The sequence below is a fragment of the Ahaetulla prasina genome, chromosome 1, assembly GCF_028640845.1.
Source record: "Ahaetulla prasina isolate Xishuangbanna chromosome 1, ASM2864084v1, whole genome shotgun sequence".
In the NCBI taxonomy this organism is placed as follows: Eukaryota; Metazoa; Chordata; class Lepidosauria; order Squamata; family Colubridae; genus Ahaetulla; species Ahaetulla prasina.
Genome location: NC_080539.1, coordinates 210,383,080 through 210,406,955, shown reverse-complemented (window position 1 = coordinate 210,406,955; position 23,876 = coordinate 210,383,080). Strand labels below are relative to the sequence as shown.

At 40.0% G+C, this 23,876-nt stretch overlaps 1 protein-coding gene across 2 annotated transcripts in view; it reads right to left on the bottom strand.

Annotated features, from left to right (window-relative positions):
* Positions 1-10,595: 10,595 nt before the first annotated feature.
* FRZB (frizzled related protein) overlaps positions 10,596-23,876 on the bottom strand; it is a 33,628-nt gene continuing 20,347 nt past the window's right edge. Inside the window, exons 2-5 of one of the 2 annotated variants that reach the window (XM_058164966.1) lie at positions 22,748-22,813; positions 21,743-21,947; positions 19,271-19,334; positions 10,596-12,308 (exon numbers count right to left, since the gene is read on the bottom strand). In XM_058164966.1, the coding sequence (XP_058020949.1) occupies positions 12,198-12,308; positions 19,271-19,334; positions 21,743-21,947; positions 22,748-22,813 (446 nt within the window). In that variant the 3' untranslated portion in view covers positions 10,596-12,197. The remainder of the gene's footprint in view (positions 12,309-19,270; positions 19,335-21,742; positions 21,948-22,747; positions 22,814-23,876) is intronic. The other variant, XM_058164965.1, reaches the window with a different exon arrangement.

Sequence of the window (23,876 nt, the reverse complement as noted above, 5' to 3'; positions counted from 1 at the left end):
TGCAGATTCAAACAAGTGGTAGTCAGGGCCTGGTTGTTTGGTTTCTAGTTTGTTTGGTATACGTTTTCTTAACTGGTCTATGTGGCGTTTCCATACCCGGCCGTCCTCCATGTCTACTACGTATGATTTGGGTCCGGTTATGCCCAGAATTTCCCCCTTTAACCATATTGGGCCCTCGCTATAGTTGTGTGCCCATACTGGGTCACCCACTGTCATTTCCCTGGTTTTTCCTTGAATACCCTTGTACCCGTCTGGGGTATAAGTTGGGTTTAGTCGGTCTAGTGGGCACCTGAGTTTCCTGCCCATTAAGAGTTCGGCTGGGCTGCGGCCAGTTGTTACACAAGGGGTCCTATGTTGGACGGCCAGGAAAGTGTCTATTTTCATTTGCCAGTCGCCTGGACTTATCCTAGATAGCGCTTCCTTGGTGCTCCGAACGAAACGTTCTGCAAGTCCGTTCGTCGCCAGGTGGAAAGGCGCCGAGAGGACATGTCTGATGCCCTCTCCCGCTAAATACCCCTCAAACTGGTTTGCCGTGAATTGCGGGCTGTTGTCAGAGACTAGGGTGTTGGGCAGGCCGTGTGTTACAAATAGATGCCTTAGGACTGTGATTACTGCTTCGGCCGTTGTGCTTTTCATGAGGATGATTTCTAACCATTTTGAGTAGGCATCTACTACAATTAAAAAGGTCTGCCCATGGAACGGCCCGGCAAAATCTATGTGAATCCTGGACCATGGCCCCTGGGGTTTCTCCCACTCTCTGACTGGGGCTGTAGGGGGTAGCGACCTCGACTCTTGGCAGGATTGGCATTTCCCTACCCTGTCGCTGATATCCTTATCCATTAAGGGCCACCATACATAACTCCTCGCTAAACTCTTCATCCTCACAATCCCTGGGTGGCCCACATGCAACAGTTCCAACACATTTTCGTGTAATTTTTCTGGGATAACTACCCTATCCCCCCATAACAGACACCCCCCTTGAACCGACAGCTCTGATCGTTTTTTCGCAAAGTCTTTGAAACGCTCGCCCGGCGCAGCGGGCCAACCCCTTTGCACCCAACCGATTACAGTCCGTATTGTAATGTCCCTGTAAGATGCCCTAGCCACCTGCTTGGATGTGACTGGGCCAGAGTCCAAAGAGTCAATTAGCAAGACGGGTGTCCCCGGGGAGGGTCTTCAATTGTCTCTGGTAAAGGGCATCTGCTCAGAGCGTCCGCATGCCTTAAGTCTTTTCCTGGGCGGTGGAGCAATTTGTAGGAGTATGCCGCTAGGAAAATAGTCCATCGGGTCAGCCTGGGAGAAAGTGCCATGGGTGTTGGGCGGTCACCCGCTAAGAGTCCTAGAAGGGGTCTGTGGTCCGTGACTATCTCGAAATCTCTCCCGAACAAGTATTCGTGGAATTTCTTAACCCCGGAGACTATGGCCAACGCTTCCCTATCTAGCTGGCTGTAGTTCCTTTCCGCAGAGGACATCGTCCGGGAATAATACGCTATAGGGGCTTCTGTTCCATTCGGTAACCTATGGCTGAGCACCGCCCCCACCCCATATGGTGAAGCATCGCAAACTAGCACTAGTGGCAACGTGCCATTGTACTGGATGAGGAGGCTATCGCTGGACAAAAGGTTTTTTACCCCCTCAAATGCCCTAGCCTCTTCTCTCCCCCAGGACCACACAGCTTTCTTTGCTAGCAACTTATGTAGCGGTTCGGCTACTGTTGCTTTATTCTTCAAGAATACCGCATAGAAATTAACAAGCCCCAAGAATGCCTGTAATTCTGTTTTATTTTTGGGGGCTGGGGCCTTTCTAATGGCCCGTACCTTGCTCTCCGTGGGGTGGATCCCTTCCCTGTCTATTCGGTATCCTAGGAATTCTACAGATTTCACCCCAATGTGGCATTTGTTGAGCTTAACTTTAAGCCCAGCAGACCTAAAAATGCCCAACACCTTCCTTAGTTTTACCCCGAGTTCCTCTAAGTTTTCAGCTGATACCAATACATCGTCGAAGTATGGTACCACTCCTGGTAGGCCCTGTAATAATTGCTCCATTAGGTTCTGGAAGAGCTCTGGGGCCACGCTAACTCCGAACTGGAGTCACAGACATTTGAAAGCCCAGTGCGTGACAATTGTCTGCGCCTCAGCTGTGCTGCTATCTACAGGTAGCTGCTGGTAGGCTTGGGCCAAATCGAGTTTGGCGAAGACCTGCCCTTGCCCTAATGAGTGCAGCAAATGTTGCACCACTGGAACGGGGTATGCACTTTTCTGCAATGCTTTGTTAAGCGTTGCTTTGTAGTCAGCGCAAATCCGGACCGATCCGTCTGGTTTGACTGGGGTTACTATGGGTGTCTCCCATTTTGCATGATCGACGGGGACTAGTATTCCCTGGCTTACTAGCTTGTCTAATTCTCGGTCAATTTTGGGCTTTAGGGCGAATGGAACCCTCCTAGCCTTTAACCGGATGGGGGCGACTTGGGGGTCAAGGTTGAAAGAAATAGGGGTCCCCACGTACTTGCCCAGGCAATCCTTGAAAACATCCTCAAACTCCTTTAGTAGTTCGTCTCTGAGGATGACGTCGCTCCTGTGGACCCCGGTCACTCCCATGCCCAAAGCTCGGAACCAGTCCAGCCCTAGCAAGCTTGGTAGAGTTCTGTTTACTATGGTAATTGGCAGGGTCTTTTTGAATTGTCCATATTTGACTTGGACGGATGTGACTCCTCGAACAGGGATCCGATTTCCTTGGTAGTCCTGCACTCTCAGCTTCTGGGTTTGTAGCTGACGTTTTGCGATGGCTGGCAGCTCTCTCACGATGGTGTCCCAGGACATAATTGTGATTGACGACCCAGTGTCTACTTCCATTGGGCACTGCACCCCTTCAATGTAGACTTGGGTAAATATTTTCTTCTCTAGTCGTGTCGATGCGTGGCCCACTCTCACAGTGGTCTGGTTTAACTTCGCGCCCTTTTTAAATGGACCAATCTTGGGCCACTTCGCTGCTCCTGTGCTCTGATTGGTCGGTTTGAATTTTTGGCGGGAAGGCTGGGGGGCTCGGCAGGCCCGAGCTATGTGTGCTTTTTTTTCACACCGCCGACAAACCACGTCCTTGAATCTGCAGTTTTGCCGTTGGTGTTGCCCCCCACAACTCATACATTCGTCCCGGTCACCTCTCTCCAGCCTCCCGGTGTGGAACACCTCTTCCTCTTCCTCACCTTCCGATTCGGCCTGGACTTCCTCGCTGTGGACCGGTGTAGTCTTTGTCCCAGCACTCTGCGCATTTGGCTTTTGCAAGGTCTCCGCCGCCTTGGTGGACATCTCATGAGCTCTGGCTTCGTCCAGGGCTATCGCTAAAGTCAGGTTGCTTTTAGACAACAGCCGCCTTTGTAGTCTGATGTCCCTGACCCCACAAATGAGTTGTTCGAGTAAGGAATCCTCCAAATCTCTGTCCTCACAGTGGTTTGCGGCTTTCCTCAGTGTGGCCATGTACACGCTTATTGATTCGTCCTCTCGCTGTACTCGTTGCCTCAATTCGAACCGCTAGACGAACTTTGAGGGTACCGGTGCGTAGTGCGCTCGAAGTGTTGTTTGTAGTGTCTGCCACGGTACCGATTGTACCGGCGTTGGCTCTGAGAGTGACTCCGCCGTATCGAAGACCTCTGGACCGCAGTGGCTCAGGAAGTATGCTCGCTTCCGATTATCCGAGACTCCCTGTAGTTCGTTTGCTTTGAGGAAACACTCGAAACGAGCCATGTACGACCCCCATTTTTCCTTTGCTGGGTCAAATGGCGCTGGCGGCATGTAGCTGGACATCGCTATTTTCCACCTTCGAGAACTGGCTGGGTTTTCGAATTCCTGGTTCCGTCAGCTCTTTTTTACGATCTCACTGCCTCAACATCCCATCCTCGTCGCCAATGTTAGGTTCGGGCAATGAAGAGGCAGGAGACCAGTGAGTGACAACAGCTCTTTAGTTTATTGTGACCCCAGCAAACACAACCGGCAAAAACCCCTCTTTAAATACTCTTTTGGTCGAGGCTTCAACCAATCAGCAACGTGCAATTTTCCCGCCCAAAATTCCCTCTCAAAGTTCAAAATACATTACATACCCCATACAAATAATACTTACCTACATACCCATCTTTCCACTCATGCTTAGCATATATTTCTTTCTTTTCTCTTACTTTCCGATTCTCCTTTGTGAGATGCATTTCCTTACGGCATCTGCTTCCTGGTGGTCCTTGGCTACTTTTTAGTTTTGGAACTGAACCTCATGAAGTGGGTGGGGAAGCTCTGCATGGAGAAATTGCTGAGATCAAGATAGTTGTTGAAAATCAAAACATGTTCTCTCTCATTCCAGGGAGCCCAAAACTGTTGTGACTTAGGCCCAAGTAGTTATTACCAGACACAATCAATCCTAAACAAACATATTTTATTAGAACAGCTAAGAATTACTTCATTCTCAGCTTAGTTCTAATTAATTCCAAAACAAGTCCTTCAGAAAAAGTCCTTTGGCCTTATCACAAACCTTTGTCTTCTTTGGCACCCTGCCAAAGGCTTTTCTTGGCAAAGCCCCATGAACTCACTACCTGACTCTATAGTCTCTACTCAAAACCCCAAAATCTTCAACCAAAAACTGTCTACTATTGACCTCACCCCATTCCTAAGAGGACTATAAGGGGCGTGCATAAGAGCACAAAAGTGCCTACCGTTCCTGTCCTATTGTTCCCTTCATTATATCAAATTAACATAGTTGTTGCATACTTTTACTTTTATATACTTTTTTCTCTCATGATGGGTTATTGTTTATGTTGATGATTGTATATACTGTTGTGACAAAACGAAATAAAAAAAAAAAGTTCAGGAACAAGCGATGACGACAAGAGATGTAGCAACGTTGCTGTCCTACAAAGAGCCCAAGAGCCTTTGCTGCTCTTTTAAGTCTTATGGGAGGGGCCAATCATCTCCTGGCCTTATTCCCAAATTGTCTGTTTTGCTTTAGCTGCTCTTGCCTTCTGGCAGCTCTTCACATGCGTGCACTAGGAACAGGCTCCTCCTGTTCCTCTGCCTCTGTGCTGTCCACCTCTGGAGGTTCCAGAATCCACGCATTGCTCCCAGATGGCCCTGGCCCCATCTCTGCCTCTGATGCAGAGCCCTCGTCCGGGCCTTCCCGACTCCAGGACTGGCCCGTTGTCCTCCCCAGCCTCCTCACTGTCCGACTCCGCTGCCAGCTCCGCAGGCTGCTGGCGGACCACAACAGAAACAATCATGGATTTAAGGTACAAGGCAGATTCTGATTCCTAACAGCCAGAGCAATTTGACAGTGGAGCCATTTACAAGAGAAATGGGGGCATATCTCAAGCAGAAGTTAGTCAAACAAATGTTTGGAATGCTTTAATCTGGATTTCTGCTGCAGAACAGGGAGTGTGAATTAATAGTCTAAATATCTGCATTCTAGCTGTAGGATTTAAGTTCAGTTGCCCATGACTCCAGAGCATGCCTCTGTCTTAAAAATAAATTTGTTCCAAAAATAACAAAAATTACAGGGGAATTGTGATAAGACAAGCTTAATGGGAGGCTTTGGGATGAGAAGTATAAAGAACTTTGGCCTCATGACAATTTATCCTCAAGGGTACATAGTTACAGGAAACGATCATTCACAAAGTAACAGCATCCTGCTAATTAGCCAGAGACGATGTAATTACACATTTGCTCCCTGAAATAATAATACCCAGATGCAGAAAGGTATGGATTTAATCAGCTGCCTCGATAACCCAATTCATCCCACTGCACATACATTTTTATGCATTTATGCTATATGATAAAACAATTTGCACACTTTGCCTTATCGCTTGTCAAAGCATTATTGTCAGTCTGTCCAATCTGTCTGTATTTCTTTGTCATTTAGCAGTATGAGCTGATTTTATTTCTAGCCACACTACAAATAATCTTTTTGCCTCGAGGCTTGCTGTACTGCTTCATCATGGTGGGGAATGGGCAGTAGGGGAAATGTTCTTGGGAGGGATGAGCGAAGAATTCTGGGAATGTACTCCAGAAGAATATATTTCCAGCAGGGTCATCCAAGATCTGAAGGTCATTCCAGCTGCCCAGCTAAAGCAAGCAGGCATCTATATTGGCCAGTAGCAATATAGGAAGATGCTGGAGGTAGATGATAACTTCAGTGACAATGGCAAAGGCTCACATTTATATTGTGCAGGAAAAGGCTTTTTTTTTTTAACTAAGAAAACCACACAGACAGTAAATATAAAGAAAAAAAATCAGGTAAACTTAATTTTACTTTTTTAAATGCTATCTAGAGAAGCTCTGTGGTGAGATGGGTGGCAAATACAATTTAACAATAATAAGAAACTTGCGGAGAGCATCCTTAGAGACCACAATGGGTTGTGGGCAGGAACTGTACAAATTTGTCTTGTAATAAAAGGATATTTGGCCATATCCACCATGTCAACAATTTGTGAGAATGCAATGAACTTAAAATGCCAGCAGTGGCCCAAAGGACTGGAAATTCTATAGTGAAAAAGAAAAAGAGAGCAAGATTAATGGTGTCATTATTATATTTTTCAGAGTATGACTTTTTCCCCAAAAAAAGAGGGTGAAAATTTGTCTTATACTCCGAATGTAGCCCTGCCCAGCTTCTCAAATGGAGGTTTCAGAGGCTGAAAAAAGCATCAGAAACATAGCTTCACCAATCTCTTTCCACTTATGACTGTATGACTATAACTTGTTGCTGGCAATCCTTATGATTTATATTGATATACTGACCATCAATTGTGTTGTAAATGTTGTACCTTGATGAACATATCTTTTCTTTTATGTACACTGAGAGCATATGCACCAAGACAAATTCCTTGTGTGTCCAATCACACTTGGCCAATAAAAATTCTATTCTATTCTATTCTATTCTATTCTATTCTATTCTATTCTATTCTATTCTATTCTATTCTATTCTATTCTATTCTATCCTAGCTTCAGAAAAGAAGCCCCAAAACAGAGCTTCAAAAAAAAAGCCCAAACAGAGCTTCGGAGGCTTTTTTCTGAAGCTGTTTCGGAGGCTTTCAGAGGCAGAAAAAAGTTTTTTTCTGAAACAGAGTTTCAGAAGTTTCAGAGGCAGAAAAAAAAAGCAAAAAAAAAAAAAAAAAAGCAAGGCATAGAACTTACATCCAAGGAACCTGTTGCTAAAGCTCACCTCTGGGAACAGCTGATTGGGGATATTCCGGGAGGCCAATTCACCTCCCAATCAGCTTTTTCTTATTTTCCTCCCCAAAAACTAAGGTGCGTCTTATACTTCGGTATGTCTTATACTCCGAAAAATACAGTGTCTGAGCTAGGTAGCTGTGTTGCTCCTTTAAAAATCCATCTAGGAAATGGCAAGGGGCAAACATCCAATTCTCTGTTTCTATACCTGTTCTCTGTCTCACCTGGCAAGATTGACATTCTAAGGAGAAATATAGGAGGTGATATGGCTAGAAAGAATGGCCAGCATTGCTCACTACATCTTTAAGAACAATCGCCAGCATCCCATAAAGAGGTGGCCAATCTTGAGCAAACTACCGTAGTTCAGAAGAGCTCCATCCTAGTTCATCATCATCTTCATTTAACAACCCCATAATCCCTTGCGGGGTGGAGTTTGGGCAACTGAATGGAGCTAGCAGTGTTTTAATGGCCAGATGCCCTTCCTGTCACCAATGCGGAGTTTTGTTCACCAGATATATTCTCAGTGCGCCCAGAGACAGAAATATCTGCCTCTACCTAGGATCGAACTCACAGCCTCCTGATTGTGAGGTGAGAGCTCCACCTCTAGGCCACTGCACCACTCCACAGCTCCTGTCGTGTCACAACAGCTCCACTCTAGTTGCTTCATGTTAAATGGCTAACATGGAGGTGACAAAATGAGAGACATCCTATCAGGAAACAGTGGAGCTAGCAACTTTGTTATGGATTGCAAGGTTACACAGAGACCACAGGATTGCCATCAGTTAAGTTTTATCTTGACATAATATATTGTTCCACAAGTACAGCACATTTATGCCTTTTTTTAAAGAAGTAACTGGCAACTCTGCTCTTATATAAAGTACATTTAGAGCTGCACCCAAGAAAAAACAATGTCAATCATTAGTGAAAATAAAGTCTGCAAAATATCTGTATCTGATTCATTTTTAGTCATACAGAACCATGATGCAATGAGTAGGGGAAGCTTTTTTATATAAAAAAATGTGTTACACCTTGATCTTGAGACACATTAATAATTTGAAAATGAAATTAATAATTTTTTCATACCGGTTCTGCGGCGAGGCTTGTTGAGCATGACAGGGAAAGGATATGGCAAAATCTCCATTCCCATCCCACCCTGGGGCCAGCCAGAGGTGGTATTTGCCGGTTCTCCAAACTACTCAAAATTTCCGCTACCGGTTCTCCAGAACCTGTCAGAACCTGCTGAATTTCACCCCTGGTATAAAGCTAAGAATGACTAGAGGAGTAAAAAATTGGAAGAAGGATGCAAAAAAAAAAAAAGAAAGAAAAGAAAAAATAGAAAAAAGGAAGGGAGAATGATGATCAAAGTTAAATATTGCATGTCACTTCCTCCTCAGAAAAGATTCCCCCCCCCGGGTTCCTTTTTGGGGTCATCTTGAAATATGATGAAAATTGTATCTAACCATTATCATTTTGAAGCTTACAAATGCACTCAGTCTAGTTTAAATTAAATTTAATTTCTGAATGAAACCACCACACTATTACATGCCAAAGAAAGACATGCCATTTCTTTTTTTGCTAAAATAATTGTTTTATTTCAATTCAGAGAAGGAGAAAGATAAGAATTACAACTTCAAGCTATTGGCACTGCTACAAAAGACTTAAAAGTTCTGATCATTAGGATGATCTGTTGGCACTTGTTGAATAGAAATACGCATTGTAAGTTATTTAAAATGTCCGCTGATTGCAAAGACGTTGATGCTCTTAGTTGTTACTGGTAAGGGTGAAGATCCTATGGTTCTCCAGCAGTGTTAGGCTCAGAGTCCCATTGTCCACAGTCAACATGGTAGGAAGTTTTAGTCCAATAATAGCTGAAGGATCACCCTTTCAGCTTTCTCAGAAGCATTCATCCAGATCCCTAACATTGACCATTAAACATTCCAGTTGCATATTGATAGTGAAATACAATCAAAAGGACAGCCTGAAATGATAAAATGCAGATCTACGCTGAGATGGAGGCCTGAAGAAGACCGCTTGTGTTCCTATGACTCGGCAGCAACAATGAAAAGGAGGAGACGTGTTAACAGAAGAAAAGTATGGGGCATCTTTGGGCACGATTTTAACAATTCTATACAACTTTTCCCAGAAGGATGAAGACTTTCAAAAGTAAGTCCTTGGTGCGGTCTTTGTCATGGCTAATGTTTTAAAACAAAGCTTCATATAAGTGGTTTATTGAAGCGGAATTGACATTTATTAGCAAACCTACTCTAAAAGGCTGGATTCTCTTGGTATAATCTCTTTGCATAATCTAGCCTGCCATAAAGAGTATCAATATGAATAAGGAGAAGGGGGCAAACTCTTTAAAATTGATCAATTTTTCCACTTGCCAATTGTAAAAATAGTTTGTGTTTCCCAGATAACAACTTTTAGAACTTATTTGCCTTTTGACGTTTTATTTCTATTAGAAAAGGCCCATTAAAATCTTAATTTTTCTTAATATGTGAGGTCCTGATATACTTTATACACTGTAAGCCGCCTTATACACTGTAAGCCGCCCTGAGTCTTCGGAGAAGGGCGGGGTATAAATGTAAACAAAAACAAACAAACAAATAAAACTTCACATTTACCTCATTCTTCTTTATAACTACAGGGAAATTTGGATTATGTTTCTTAATACAACCTAAGAATTGCTGGATTCATTTTTTAAAAAAAATGTCCTTTCAGGCAACTTGTTTATGCATATAAAGAAAGTATTTGTGGCATTCTAGACCGAAAGAACTGTATACAAACAATTATCATAAAATCAATTTGGCCATTCAAAGAAAGAAAAATGTTTGTCAATGTAATTCACAGATAGATGTTTGTGAATATAATATACCTTTCTTTTCCAAGTGTCTGTACTCCTGCACAATGCAAGAGACAAAAAAACAAGGGAAGAAAAAACAACAACAACTAACATTGGCTACAGAATGAACTCATAGTAAACAATAAAAGGCAACGTGCAATAGTGCAATTTCTCTTTTGCTGCTTCAAGAAGGCAAGTCTTTTAATTTATACAAGTCCACGGATTAGTTTTGGCCTCAAAGCATTTTTCATCTCAGTTGCGCCTTTGTCGTGGATTGGTGTTTCTCCCAGATTTGGGAGCAGAATCACTTTGCCCAGGTTCATTTCTGCCTTTGGCAGGATGACGGAGTTTCTGGTCCCAGCGCTGTAAGATTAAAAGAAAGAAAGAAAAATAGAAAAAGGAAGGGAGAATGATGATCAAAGTTAAATATTGCATGTCACTTCCTCCTCAGAAAAGATTCCCCCCCCCGGGTTCCTTTTTGGGGTCATCTTGAAATATGATGAAAATTGTATCTAACCATTATCATTTTGAAGCTTACAAATGCACTCAGTCTAGTTTAAATTAAATTTAATTTCTGAATGAAACCACCACACTATTACATGCCAAAGAAAGACATGCCATTTCTTTTTTTGCTAAAATAATTGTTTTATTTCAATTCAGAGAAGGAGAAAGATAAGAATTACAACTTCAAGCTATTGGCACTGCTACAAAAGACTTAAAAGTTCTGATCATTAGGATGATCTGTTGGCACTTGTTGAATAGAAATACGCATTGTAAGTTATTTAAAATGTCCGCTGATTGCAAAGACGTTGATGCTCTTAGTTGTTACTGGTAAGGGTGAAGATCCTATGGTTCTCCAGCAGTGTTAGGCTCAGAGTCCCATTGTCCACAGTCAACATGGTAGGAAGTTTTAGTCCAATAATAGCTGAAGGATCACCCTTTCAGCTTTCTCAGAAGCATTCATCCAGATCCCTAACATTGACCATTAAACATTCCAGTTGCATATTGATAGTGAAATACAATCAAAAGGACAGCCTGAAATGATAAAATGCAGATCTACGCTGAGATGGAGGCCTGAAGAAGACCGCTTGTGTTCCTATGACTCGGCAGCAACAATGAAAAGGAGGGAGACGTGTTAACAGAAGAAAAGTATGGGGCATCTTTGGGCACGATTTTAACAATTCTATACAACTTTTCCCAGAAGGATGAAGACTTTCAAAAGTAAGTCCTTGGTGCGGTCTTTGTCATGGCTAATGTTTTAAAACAAAGCTTCATATAAGTGGTTTATTGAAGCGGAATTGACATTTATTAGCAAACCTACTCTAAAAGGCTGGATTCTCTTGGTATAATCTCTTTGCATAATCTAGCCTGCCATAAAGAGTATCAATATGAATAAGGAGAAGGGGGCAAACTCTTTAAAATTGATCAATTTTTCCACTTGCCAATTGTAAAAATAGTTTGTGTTTCCCAGATAACAACTTTTAGAACTTATTTGCCTTTTGACGTTTTATTTCTATTAGAAAAGGCCCATTAAAATCTTAATTTTTCTTAATATGTGAGGTCCTGATATACTTTATACACTGTAAGCCGCCTTATACACTGTAAGCCGCCCTGAGTCTTCGGAGAAGGGCGGGGTATAAATGTAAACAAAAACAAACAAACAAAAAAAAAAAACTTCACATTTACCTCATTCTTCTTTATAACTACAGGGAAATTTGGATTATGTTTCTTAATACAACCTAAGAATTGCTGGATTCATTTTTTAAAAAAAATGTCCTTTCAGGCAACTTGTTTATGCATATAAAGAAAGTATTTGTGGCATTCTAGACCGAAAGAACTGTATACAAACAATTATCATAAAATCAATTTGGCCATTCAAAGAAAGAAAAATGTTTGTCAATGTAATTCACAGATAGATGTTTGTGAATATAATATACCTTTCTTTTCCAAGTGTCTGTACTCCTGCACAATGCAAGAGACAAAAAAACAAGGGAAGAAAAAACAACAACAACTAACATTGGCTACAGAATGAACTCATAGTAAACAATAAAAGGCAACGTGCAATAGTGCAATTTCTCTTTTGCTGCTTCAAGAAGGCAAGTCTTTTAATTTATACAAGTCCACGGATTAGTTTTGGCCTCAAAGCATTTTTCATCTCAGTTGCGCCTTTGTCGTGGATTGGTGTTTCTCCCAGATTTGGGAGCAGAATCACTTTGCCCAGGTTCATTTCTGCCTTTGGCAGGATGACGGAGTTTCTGGTCCCAGCGCTGTAAGATTAAAAAGAAAAGGTGAGACTGCCACAAGGGCAGTTCAGTTTTCTTCCTAAAGACGTGATTCATCTCTCATCTTTTAATATAAAGCGATTAGCTGTTTATATCAGAATTATATTTCTATAATATACCATTATGTGCAATGATAGATAAGCCATCATTGGATCTTTCACTTTATTTGTAGTTTTAAGGGATTGATATGCAAAATTAATGGCCACATTCTGGTTCAAATAATTCTGTTCTAATGATTTGTTGTGATGCATATCTATCTATCTATCTATCTATCTATCTATCTATCTATCTATCTATCTATCTATCTATCTATCTATCTACCTATCTACCTACCTACCTACCTACCTTCCTACCTACCTACCTACCCACCCACCCACCCACCCTCTTTGCTGAAGTTCCAGCTCAACATTTGTGGCACTCAAGAAAAAGAAGCAAAAAACCCTCAATCTTCACTTCTGATATCCTCAACATGACTGCTGAGATTACAGGAGGGGAAGAAACTAAACATCTGTGAAAGTGGTAGTGGAAACGTGGGTTGGGTCATTCAGTACTAATAACTGCTTTATTTTAATAATTCAACTCTGTTAAAGACTTCTTACTTTAATGTTAGAGATCTTATTAATAGAAATGTATCAGGGAACACCAGCGTAAGATGACACAGGCTGAAAAATGCCTTGCAGTGAATATATTTTTTCAAACAAAAGCTAAATGAAACCAACTGTGGCCAAACTGGAGAAGAATGAAAACAAGCAAAGACACAAATTGTTGGAATATTATGCCATATGAACCCCTTTATGAAATTGTTTATGAAATTACTTATGTGCAAATATAAGCATGAGCAAGTTTTGAGAAATTGATTATGTGCAAAAATATCAGCATAGGTAAGTCTGGCTAATTTTTATCATGTAAGCAGAAATCTGTTTGATGTCAAGGTTGCAAAATGTTTGCCTGTAAATGTATCAACACCTTTGAGATAGCCACAGAACATTCCTTCTCTGATAAGGCTCATTTCACAGAGCTTCAAAGGAAATTACTCCTACACACAATTATATGAGATTTGTTAACAAGCAGAGCCAGGATGTTTCAAGATGTATTTCTGTTTGCTATGTGTAGCATGAATAGTGTAACTGTAGAACGCCTTAGACACGTGTGGGAGTGATGTCCTTGTAGCCTGTGTAGATTGCTATGCAGCTGTACCACGCGGGCAACAAGCAGAGAACAAAGAGCAGCCACCTCATGGCAAAACTCCTCCCAAGAATCATGAGCTTTCTCCCAAAATCATAGGCTTGTGGATGTGCTTGCAGTCACGTGTTCACATATTGAATATATGCTAATATGTAACCTCCCCTGCTTACCTTTTGTAACCACCCATTTTTACCTATACACAATAAAAGGGGGCTCTGGAATTTGCTCTGGGCTTCTCATCCCAGACTTTCTCCAGGCTCTCACCTCGAGAAGCCAATTCGTTAGCAGCCTTCATGAGAAGCCCACCAAATGCTTGATGCGTCGACAACAAATACAAACAAAAATCTCCACTGACATAAAGTGAATACAACAACTGGACAGGAAATGACTAGGATGGACAAACTATGCCAATTCTCCATACTTTTTCTACCTTTGCAAACAGCTTGGTTCCAACATTGCCTTCACTTTTATTTTCATTCTATTCATTGTGCTGGATGTTCCTTGTTTAAGCTTTTGTCACTCATGAGATCAAAGCATTTTTTAATGCTCTGCATCTTCTCTGGCTCTTTTGATCCTAATTTGTTTATGTATCAATAGAAGAGAATATATGTAGCTCATGGTTCAATTGTGGAGTCCTAGGTGCTTTCTGAGCTTGCTTCGCATGCGCACATGCACTTCACATGCACACGCAGACCTACTGCGCATGCAAAGTAATGAACAGTTGCTCTGCCACTGCTACTGGATCGCTGAACTAGTCACCAAGATTGATACTGGACCGCCCGATTCAGTGCGAATCGGAGTAGTTCACCCCTGGTTGAAAGTTCCTTGATTAGGGCATTCTTTACTGCTTGTTTGTGTGTTGCTCCTGGTGTTAATCCCTGCTTATCTGGATGTTGATTGCTGGAGAAGAGGTCTTCTTAGCTTTTTGTTTCCTTTTTAGATTTTTTTAATTGTCTCTTTTGTAAATGTGGTTTATCTTTAATAAACTTCTTGGTGACTGATTCGAGTGCCAACCTTCTGGAAATTTCTTAGATGTTTTGGATTTTGCTTGGTCTAAAAACTAAACTGAGTTTTACAGTTGAAGCTATGATTAAGTCTGTCCATGTGTAATGAGATTAAGGAGTTTAAGAAATTAAGGAGGACACAATGACACTGTCTCTCTTGAACAATATTCTTGATATCTTTTTTCTCTACATTTACATTATAGAGTATATTATTCTAATTTTTGCAGCAGACTTTCTCTTAAATTCTCATCCATAGCTTCTTTCCTCATTCCACCAAGTTTCCATTTTCATATGTCCCACTAACCCTAACCCTAATTTTGCACACTTTGGAAGCACACTGAAGCATAATTCTTTTCACTCACTTCCAAACCGTTCCCACACCATCTCCTTAACATATCCCTATTCTATTCATTTTATTGGAAGATTAATCTACCTTCTAATAATTTTCAAGCAAAATATACTTTCTCTTCATTTGTTTCTTCCACTTTTCTTTCTCCCCCCCCCAAAGTCCATTTCCCCCAATATCCACATGATAATATCAGATAGTGCTCTCTATGGTATTACTACCTACATCTTTTTTGTGATTTCTGCTAGAGAGAGTTATATACTTAAGTGGTTTCTGTGAAGAGTGGAATCAATTAATTTTTTTACTGGAGTGCTTAATTTTAGAGGTAATTAATTTTAATAAGTACTTATGAATAGTTATACCTTTAGTTTTTTTGGTCTTGGCCCTCTCCTTCTTTGAAGTATGGCTTCTGATAGGAATACAGATGCATACACCTATCTATGCACACATACAAAAGCATGTTGCATGCACAGATTTATATATACATATATCTTTCTGAGGGTGGGAGATTAGATTCTTTTTAGGTAAATATTAATATCAATAGCAGATTTATTTTAAGCAGAAAACAAGATATACACAGAGAGATTAATCATTTTAGTTTTTGATTTACTGGATTTGTCAAGGCTCCCCATCTCCAAAAGGCCTCTGAGCTCTTTACCATAACTGCAATGCACAGTAAAAACACATGATTGCATAGACCAAAGTAACAATCTGTAACCTGTAAACATTCAACAGGGGCTCCACAGACACCCATAACCTCAGGCTTTGGAACACAACAAGGTCTTAAGAGATTTCAGAAAACCAAGGAAATGGGAACTGTATATCTTTTGCGGGGCGGTGGGCATGGGGGAGAATGCTGCTCTAGAGAGCAGCAGCTGCAATAGAGAAGGCATGCTTCCTCAGTTCCATAAAATGACAACTTTTAACTGATGGGTCGTAGCTCCCACTCTGACTGAATGCATCAAATGGGCAGAAACAACCAGAGATAGGCAGTCTCTCAAAAAACTAAGCACTATGGCTATGCCATGAAAGGTTCTATAAGGGATGACCAGCATCTAAAATTAAACCTGGAAGCCAACTGGATAACCAACGTAGCTCATTTAGCACAGGGGACCCCAACCCCTAGACTGCATTCCAGTACTTGTTTGGAACTGGCTTGTTTGGAACTGGGCCGTGCAAGCAGTGGGTGAGTGCACACTTCCACTTGCGTGAGCGGTGGGCAAAGCTCCATTTGTGTGAGCCAGAAAGGTTGCAGATCACTGATTTAGAAGCTACGGCACATGGGCATAACCAAAAGCATTTGTTTCTATTTGTGCTGAGCTTCCAAAGCGTCTTAAGCAGACCATGCAAGAGTGCATTGCAGTAATGTAATCATGAGGTAACAAAACCATGAGTAACTGTCAGTTTAGTAACACTAACTTCCACCTACCTAAAAAAATGCAGTTTTCTCCCCTATAGTTAGTTTTTCAGGTGGCTGTACATTTTACTGTTTTTCCATTCAATCCTATTTTGCTTTTATCTTTTTAATCAAAGAGCCTCAAAGCTATCTCAGCCCACTTGGGTGCCATCGCATACACTTTTGTCTAAAACTGCTAGTAAATGGAAAATTTTGGAGGACTTGATTCATAACCGAGAGTTTTAAGTTGTTAAGCAGTTTTAATGTTGGAGGTTAGATATTTAGGAAGAAGAAAATGCAAATTTTTAGGTCACAGAGAAAACCAGATAATGCGAATAATATGTTATGTTTCCAGGTCATTTTGACCTAGAAAGTGATCAATACTATTAAACACAGACTGCAAATGGAAAGTTAACTCTTATCAAATGATAAATTGAAACAAAGGTTTGAACTTTCTGCAGCCTTGTTTTTTTAACAAATCATTTATAATGTCAAAATAATTTTTCAAAACAGTTTTTGACTTATGTATGCTATTTTTAGGACAAGATATGTAACTGTGCCTTACAGATGATATCCTTATAAGGCAGAGGTGGGGAAAAAGGATACACTTATGACCTGGGAGCTTTAATTCCCAGAATTCTGGGAGTTGAAGTCTACAAGTTATAATAGGGCCATTTTTTCCCACCCCTGTTCTAAGGCATTTCTGTTGCCACATATCTCTTGCTATCATACATGAACATGATCGTTAAGTATTAAAAAGTGTGTGATTGTTACAAGAATGACAACATTTCATATCAAGGACAATAAGTCCACAGTAACAGATTTTTTCAGAAAAATACCAGCCATATTTTATGCTTAGAAAGCACCCCAGTAAGAGATTGGTGCTGGTCAGCAGTATATATGTGGTTGAAGGCTATATGTTGAAATGAATATGATGGCTATACGTTCAAACACCGATAAATGAGCGTGGGAAAGTGGACTGTAACATTACCTTCTTTCAGCAGTGAGAGTAAGAAATAATCTATGTTGCATAACAAATCAGATTTTTAAACCGTGTTATGCAAAGTGAATTTCTGGACATAATGTCATACACAAAACAAAGCTCAAGCGAAAGAGCTCGCACCATTGTCCTCCCCACATTGCCAATTTGAAAGGATTTCCCTGGATTCAAAATAACCTTCCATAAACCGAGAAAGAGCAGGAGCTCAGCAGGTTCTCTTCTGGTGTCCCCTCAGACATGTACTTAAAAGTTCCTGACTTAATACCCTCTTAACCCCTGTTGAGATGGGTTGAGTGGACTATTGTTTTGTGTTTTGGCAGCAGTTTAAAAAAAGAAGAAGAGGAGGAGGAGTAAAGACAAAGGAAGCCTTAGCGGTAGTGCTGACAAGATCTCCACAGCCTGTAGATATGGCCAATTCTCAACAGAAGGATAAGCAAACTGTGTCAGGGGTACTGCGTTCTTTTCTGACATTTAACTATTATGAAAAGCTTGAATTGGGTTGATGCCATTGCAGAAGGAAGTTTACAATCAGTGGATATTTCTATTTAAAAACATAGTAACTAGTGCTTTTACCAGGATAGAAACAACTCTGTGCAAAATGCCTTCTAGGAACAATTATGCTATACGACGCTATAGCGAATATCAATCATTTTACATCTGAAAAAAATCCAAGAGCATAACAGAGCATAGATAGTTTCTCCCACTCCATCTTCAACCTCAAAGCTCCCTGTGAAACCAAGAAGCTGGCCATGTTTGGAAATCGGTTCCATTTTTTTACAAAATAAAACAACAGTACTCTGGATCAAAATATAACTCTGAAATCATCAATGTTTAATCCCACTGGTACCACTCTGTAACATGTAGATCTCAAACTAGCAACCTTTTTACGTCAACATGACCCACAGTTCTTCAACAATATCTTCCAATTTGTTGCCAAAACTACAAAATGAACGGTCTACAGCAGGGGTCTCCAAACTTGGCAACTTTTAGACTTGTGGACTTCAACTCCCAGAGTTCCTCAACCAGCAAAGCTGGCTGAGGAACTCTGGGAGGTGAAGTCCACAAGTCTTAAAGTTGCCAAGGTTGGAGACCCTGGTCTACAGCATGGATGGTATCAACGGTATTCAGTAACTGCTGTCAACTGCAATTGTCTTTGGGTTTTTTCCCCCCGACACATTCTGTAATTCTTTAAAAGGATCTGGAAAGTATCTTGTTACCTTTGCTTTATTACTCCAGCATTCATTCTGTCCATTCTAGCAAATATTGTATTCATCAGTCATAACACGTACTCCTCCATGTTTTTCCTGTTCATCTTAACATGGGGTACATCACTAAACACAGACAATTGATATACAGGTAGTCCTTGACTTATGACCATTTGTTCATCAACCCAGGGCCTTCCCCACCTTCTGAGACATCCCATGCTCCACATAGCATCCGCGGTGGGGAGAGTCAGGGTTGCATGGATGCCTTGCCTTATGACTGCTATAACTTATGACCATAATTCTAGTCTCAATTGTGGCTGTATGTTGAGGACTACCTGCAAAGAGTTATGTCAAAAAGAATCCTAAAGGAAAGCAAACCTGTTCCCAAAGTGCTGTCCCTAAAATTTAATCATGCTACATAATTATCCATGCTTCTTTACTCATTTTCTATAACATGTGTTTTAATATTTTTGCATCATTCTCTATGATGTAAGTCTTCACTTCTAGTTTGGATTGCCTCAGTTTATATATTCATTTACAGATTTTGGAATTTGTTTTGGCATGGGAGATACTTGGTAATGAAAAGGAGATTCAGTAGGATATACGGCAGGAAAAAAATCCTTTCTGTGGAGAATGGAGTTGCCTGAGGCTGTATTCTCACTTAAGCAAGCTGGACAGTGAAGCCTAATTGTTTGTTTCTGAGTAAACAAACAGAATCCAGCAGCTTGTTTAGAAATGAGCCAAAACAAAAAATATAACAACATATAATCAAGGTCAAATGTGGCTAAGCAGTTAATTAAATTTGTCTTACCTTCACTTTTTTACCAAGACGATCCTTCCATTTTTCAGCTATGGAGCCTTCCACTAAGAGTAGTCTTTGCATTTTAAAGAAAAAGAACAACGGTTATATATGAAAAGCAAAATAGCTCAGCTTAAGAAGAAAGAGAAAGCTTTATGTTTAAGGAGCAAATGCAGATCTAATAAGGACCACTATATGGGACCACTTAAGTCCCATGGCAACAGCCTACTTTTCCCATTTGTACAAATGTTTGTTAATACAATCTATACTCATGGAAGAAAAGCTAGCTATGGCTATATAAGTATACGAGTATGAATAGTACGTAATACTACAGTAGTTTAGCTGTATCCTGCCTTAAATATTCTGAATTTTAAAAAGTGCAAGAAAAAATGCAACTCTTTGCAGTAATAGACTTTGATAGATTTAAGACATTCTTAGAAATAGAACAATTTTCATGGGTGGCTTTGTTTAATTTGTGACTCGAACATAACAAACGACAATAAATCTACCAAAATTTAAGGTGTCACAAGACTGTTTTTAGACAGAAACATATATAACAGAGGTGTAGATCTTTTTAAATAGATAGCTCTTGAACTGATGTAATGTGACAATTTTAAAGACTGGCAGAGCCAGTGGGAGGAGTTAAAAGAGGGATCAGTTTAGAGTCATTATGGCATAGCCACAAGCTAAGTCCACCCTCCACCCCAATGCCTTTGACTCATATCTAGTTCTAACATTAGTTGAGAAGATTCCTATACATAGGCTTTTAGCAATAAATCGGTTAATTTGGATCTTCACATGTGGAACTGGTTTTTTGTGCCTGACACAATTTTAGCCTAGGGAAAAGGTTATGAAATGTTTAAAATCAGCTAGTATTACATTTTCTCTTGCATTTCAAATTAAATTAACCTCACAACAAAATCTGATGAAATGGATGGCACAGAGGCACAGAGATTCACTTGACCAGATCCATACAAGTCTCTGATTCTGAAACATGAGTTCCAACTAAGATCCCTGGTTTTTTTTCAGAATCTGTCACTGTCAAGATGTGTTGATAGCACTTGTTCCCTCCCCCCAGATGTGCTAGATGTGCAACTTCAAGAATTTCCAACCAGAAAAATGCTGAGAATACTAGAAGTGCACACCTTGATGAAGGTATCTTTTATGTACACTGAGAGCATATGCACCAAGACAAATTCCTTGTATGTCCAATCACACTTGGCCAATAAAAAAATCTATTCTATTCTATTCTATTCTATTCTATTCTATTCTATTCTATTCTATTCTATTCTATTCTATTCTATTCTATTCTATTCTATTCTATTCTACAGTTCAGAAGGTTGCAAACTATGACCATTGGTTCTAAATTAAATTAAATGACTGATTGGGTAGACCTTCATGACCAAGGACTACAACTGAGGATGCCCAGATCTGTAGAATGGGAGATAAAGCACCACACAGGGACAGGACTAGTTTGGTGAGAATATGAGGTTTGCTTTTGGGGGAGTTCTATGATATACCCATTTTAAAGTTTCTTTACAGTGGTAGGAAATTGTGCTAACAGTCTTCACCGTGTATGGTCACAAGGAGCTGCAAACTCCACAAAACAAGGGTTCAGGAACTGAGGTTCAGGAACTGTCTGAGGCCAGCATCCAACAAGACAGATGGATTACAGCAAGCCAATGAGTGAGTCAGAACTAAGGTATACACCACTGAAAAGCTTTGGCAAGCTTGGTTATTGCAAAATGCAAGCTGTCGGCATTAGCTGAATAAAAACCATTTGATCAGATCTGAGAGGTTGTTCTTGGTGCCAATTACTTTCAACAATCCAGGGGTTGTTTTCTATTATTAAATTCTAATTCTTATTGCACATGCTTCCAAGAAATGTCTCCATGAAGTAGGCTGAGCATCCTTAATTCCGGGCACCATTGAATAGATGGGAATTTTAAAATTTATCACAAAGCATTGCTTTTCTGGGCAACTGGGAATGCATTTGATAGAATTCGGAATAATGATCACCTACCATTTTTATTTTGCAAGAAAGCCAATCAACTCCAAAAACACTCTTGGAAATAAAGATGGAGTATTAAAAAAAAAAATCAGATGAACTTTAACTTATATACAAATATTAAGACAGTGAGGGAACCAAGAGGCACAAAGGATGTTCATTTGTTTAATAAAGACATATTTAAATAAAGATCTCATCTACAGGAAAACTCATGAGATAAGTGCATCTGTTTACTAACTTTCTCAAAATTATGCCAAGTTTATTCATCAGAGATGTAGATTTTTTTCCTCCAGCTATTCTTCTCTCCTTTTTTAAAAATCTCTTTTTCAATTAAAATATTAATCGGCCATAAAATAGCTTGTTTTTGATAACATTTAGTCCACAATCAAGATTTAAGATTTCTCTTTTGGTTTCCTAATTTTACGCAGTTAACTGTGTTTTGGTGGAACTAATTCAAGGGAGGAGCCCCTTATTACCTAGAACGTTCCTCATCTTCATAGCCCATGATGATATATTCTTCGTTAGCATTAAGTGGTGGGCAAAGACAGCCAGAGTTTGTATATAAATTGACCGTGTCCCTAGGAATGTTCACCAATGAAGATTTTAAAATTTCCTTTACTTCAACCACTGCAGTGACATCATGACATTTGGTTTTTACTTCCTTAACTTTAGCCCGAATAACTGAAGAAAAAGAAGAACAGAGATTAAAATGAGGACATCTAATGGATCTTCCAGAATATTTCGTTCTTTTTGACCCTGGAGAGAAAGTTTTTTTTTTTAAAGTGTAAATTAATAATTGAAAACATAATAAAAGAGTTCTTATTTTTTTAAAACAATAAGCACCGTCATTAGCATCAGAAGAGTAGTTTAAGAAAATGATAGTCATCACTTGATTATTAGTGATGAAGGGTAACAATACCTGCCTTCTTCAAATCAATATTTTTGTTTTTCTTTTCTAAAGAAATGCTTGCGTTTGTATCCAATACTTCCGATGCATTTGGGAATGTATCTTGTTCCCTTCAGAAAGCTACTTATTCTCAAAGGTTTCAGGTGAAAATGTAGGAATGCCAGGTTCAAATTCCACTAAGCTTCAAATCTTTTTAATTGACTTTATTTATTTATTTATTAATCATATTTCTATATCGCCCTTCTCCCAAAGGACTCAGGGCAGTTTACAGCCATATTAAAACCATTTCTACAAACGTTAAAATAAGATAAAATAACTTTGGGATTGTCAATCCTTTTGGCAGCCTGTACTACCTAAAATTGTTATTTTGAGCATGAAACAGGTGAGGGAGGAACCTCAGCTCTTTAAAAGTCACTTTCAGCGGACAATTTTTGGTCCCCAACAGCTGCCTGCCTTTGGCTGGCAGCAATTGGCTGAAGTAGCTACCCAAGAACGCCTTTCTGTGAAATCATTTCTGTTTTCATTTAATCTTCTCTTCCTCAAAAGTTATTTCTTGTCCTCATGCCACACTTACCATAGTTGTAATTGTTCCGAAGGTAGGTCTTCTGGGTAGCTTTTATAGGCTTGCATTTGCAGCGCTCTAGAAAACAGAATTTCCCTTCAAATTAGAACTAAAAAAAAGGAAAGGTATGCGATTTGGCAATAATCACAAATAAACTGTGTTGTCAGTAAGGAATTGGTTTGTGTCTCACTCAGCCCATTTGTTGACAGGGAAAAATATATATATAAGTTTATTGCTTATAGACAATGTCTTGCAGATTTATTAGAAATCTTACTGTCAAAAGAAAGATGTTATAATCATTACAGGCATTTCTTTCTGCATGCAGTTAGACACAGCATAAAATTCAAGTTTGCAAGAAGTTATTTTCCCAGGATCATAAAGCAAGACAGGATTTGTCTTAAGACACTGATTCAGAGCAGAAGATTTCTGTTGGGGAATGCAGACCATGAAGATTCTTTGGTATGTCTAGACATGACCTATCTCACCAGTCTACCTCTCCTCCTTGAATTTTCCCAGCATTTTCCTCTACTACACAATCACTGCTGCTGTCCCAAGGCAAATCCAAATCTACTTCAATGATATTTTCTTGTTATCCTTATAGATAACAAAGGACCAAGGTTCTTTAATACAGTGATTGGTGGGATGTAATGCTCCCAAAAGTCATGAACCATTCATCTAGAGTAAAAGACCACCTTAGTTCCCTTTGGGGTGGGGGGCTGTATTTGAGATGTTTAAATAACAGAACAATGCGGAAGTCAAGTTTCTATGTCCCTAATGCTCCATGTGCTTTGCTTTAGACTGATCTCTCCTCATGGATCGCTTATTAGATAGGAGAGGTGGAACAGTAGGTGAAAAAAGTGAGGGCAACTATACTTTTATTCTGGCCAAAAAAAAAAAAAAATACTCTCTTTTCCTGATAAGAAACCCATAGCAAAGAGTGGAATGCTTCTAGGATACAACCAGTTAATGATTGACTTTAATAACACCTTCAACTACACATTGTCTACTGTTTCAACAGGCTGTTACCAAAGCAAATCTTTCCTACTCCATCCTTTAACATCTTCCAAACCAAAGGTAACTTTTAACATTTGGAAGATCAAACATTCCCCCTTCTTGGCTAAGGGGAAAAGCAAATAAAACA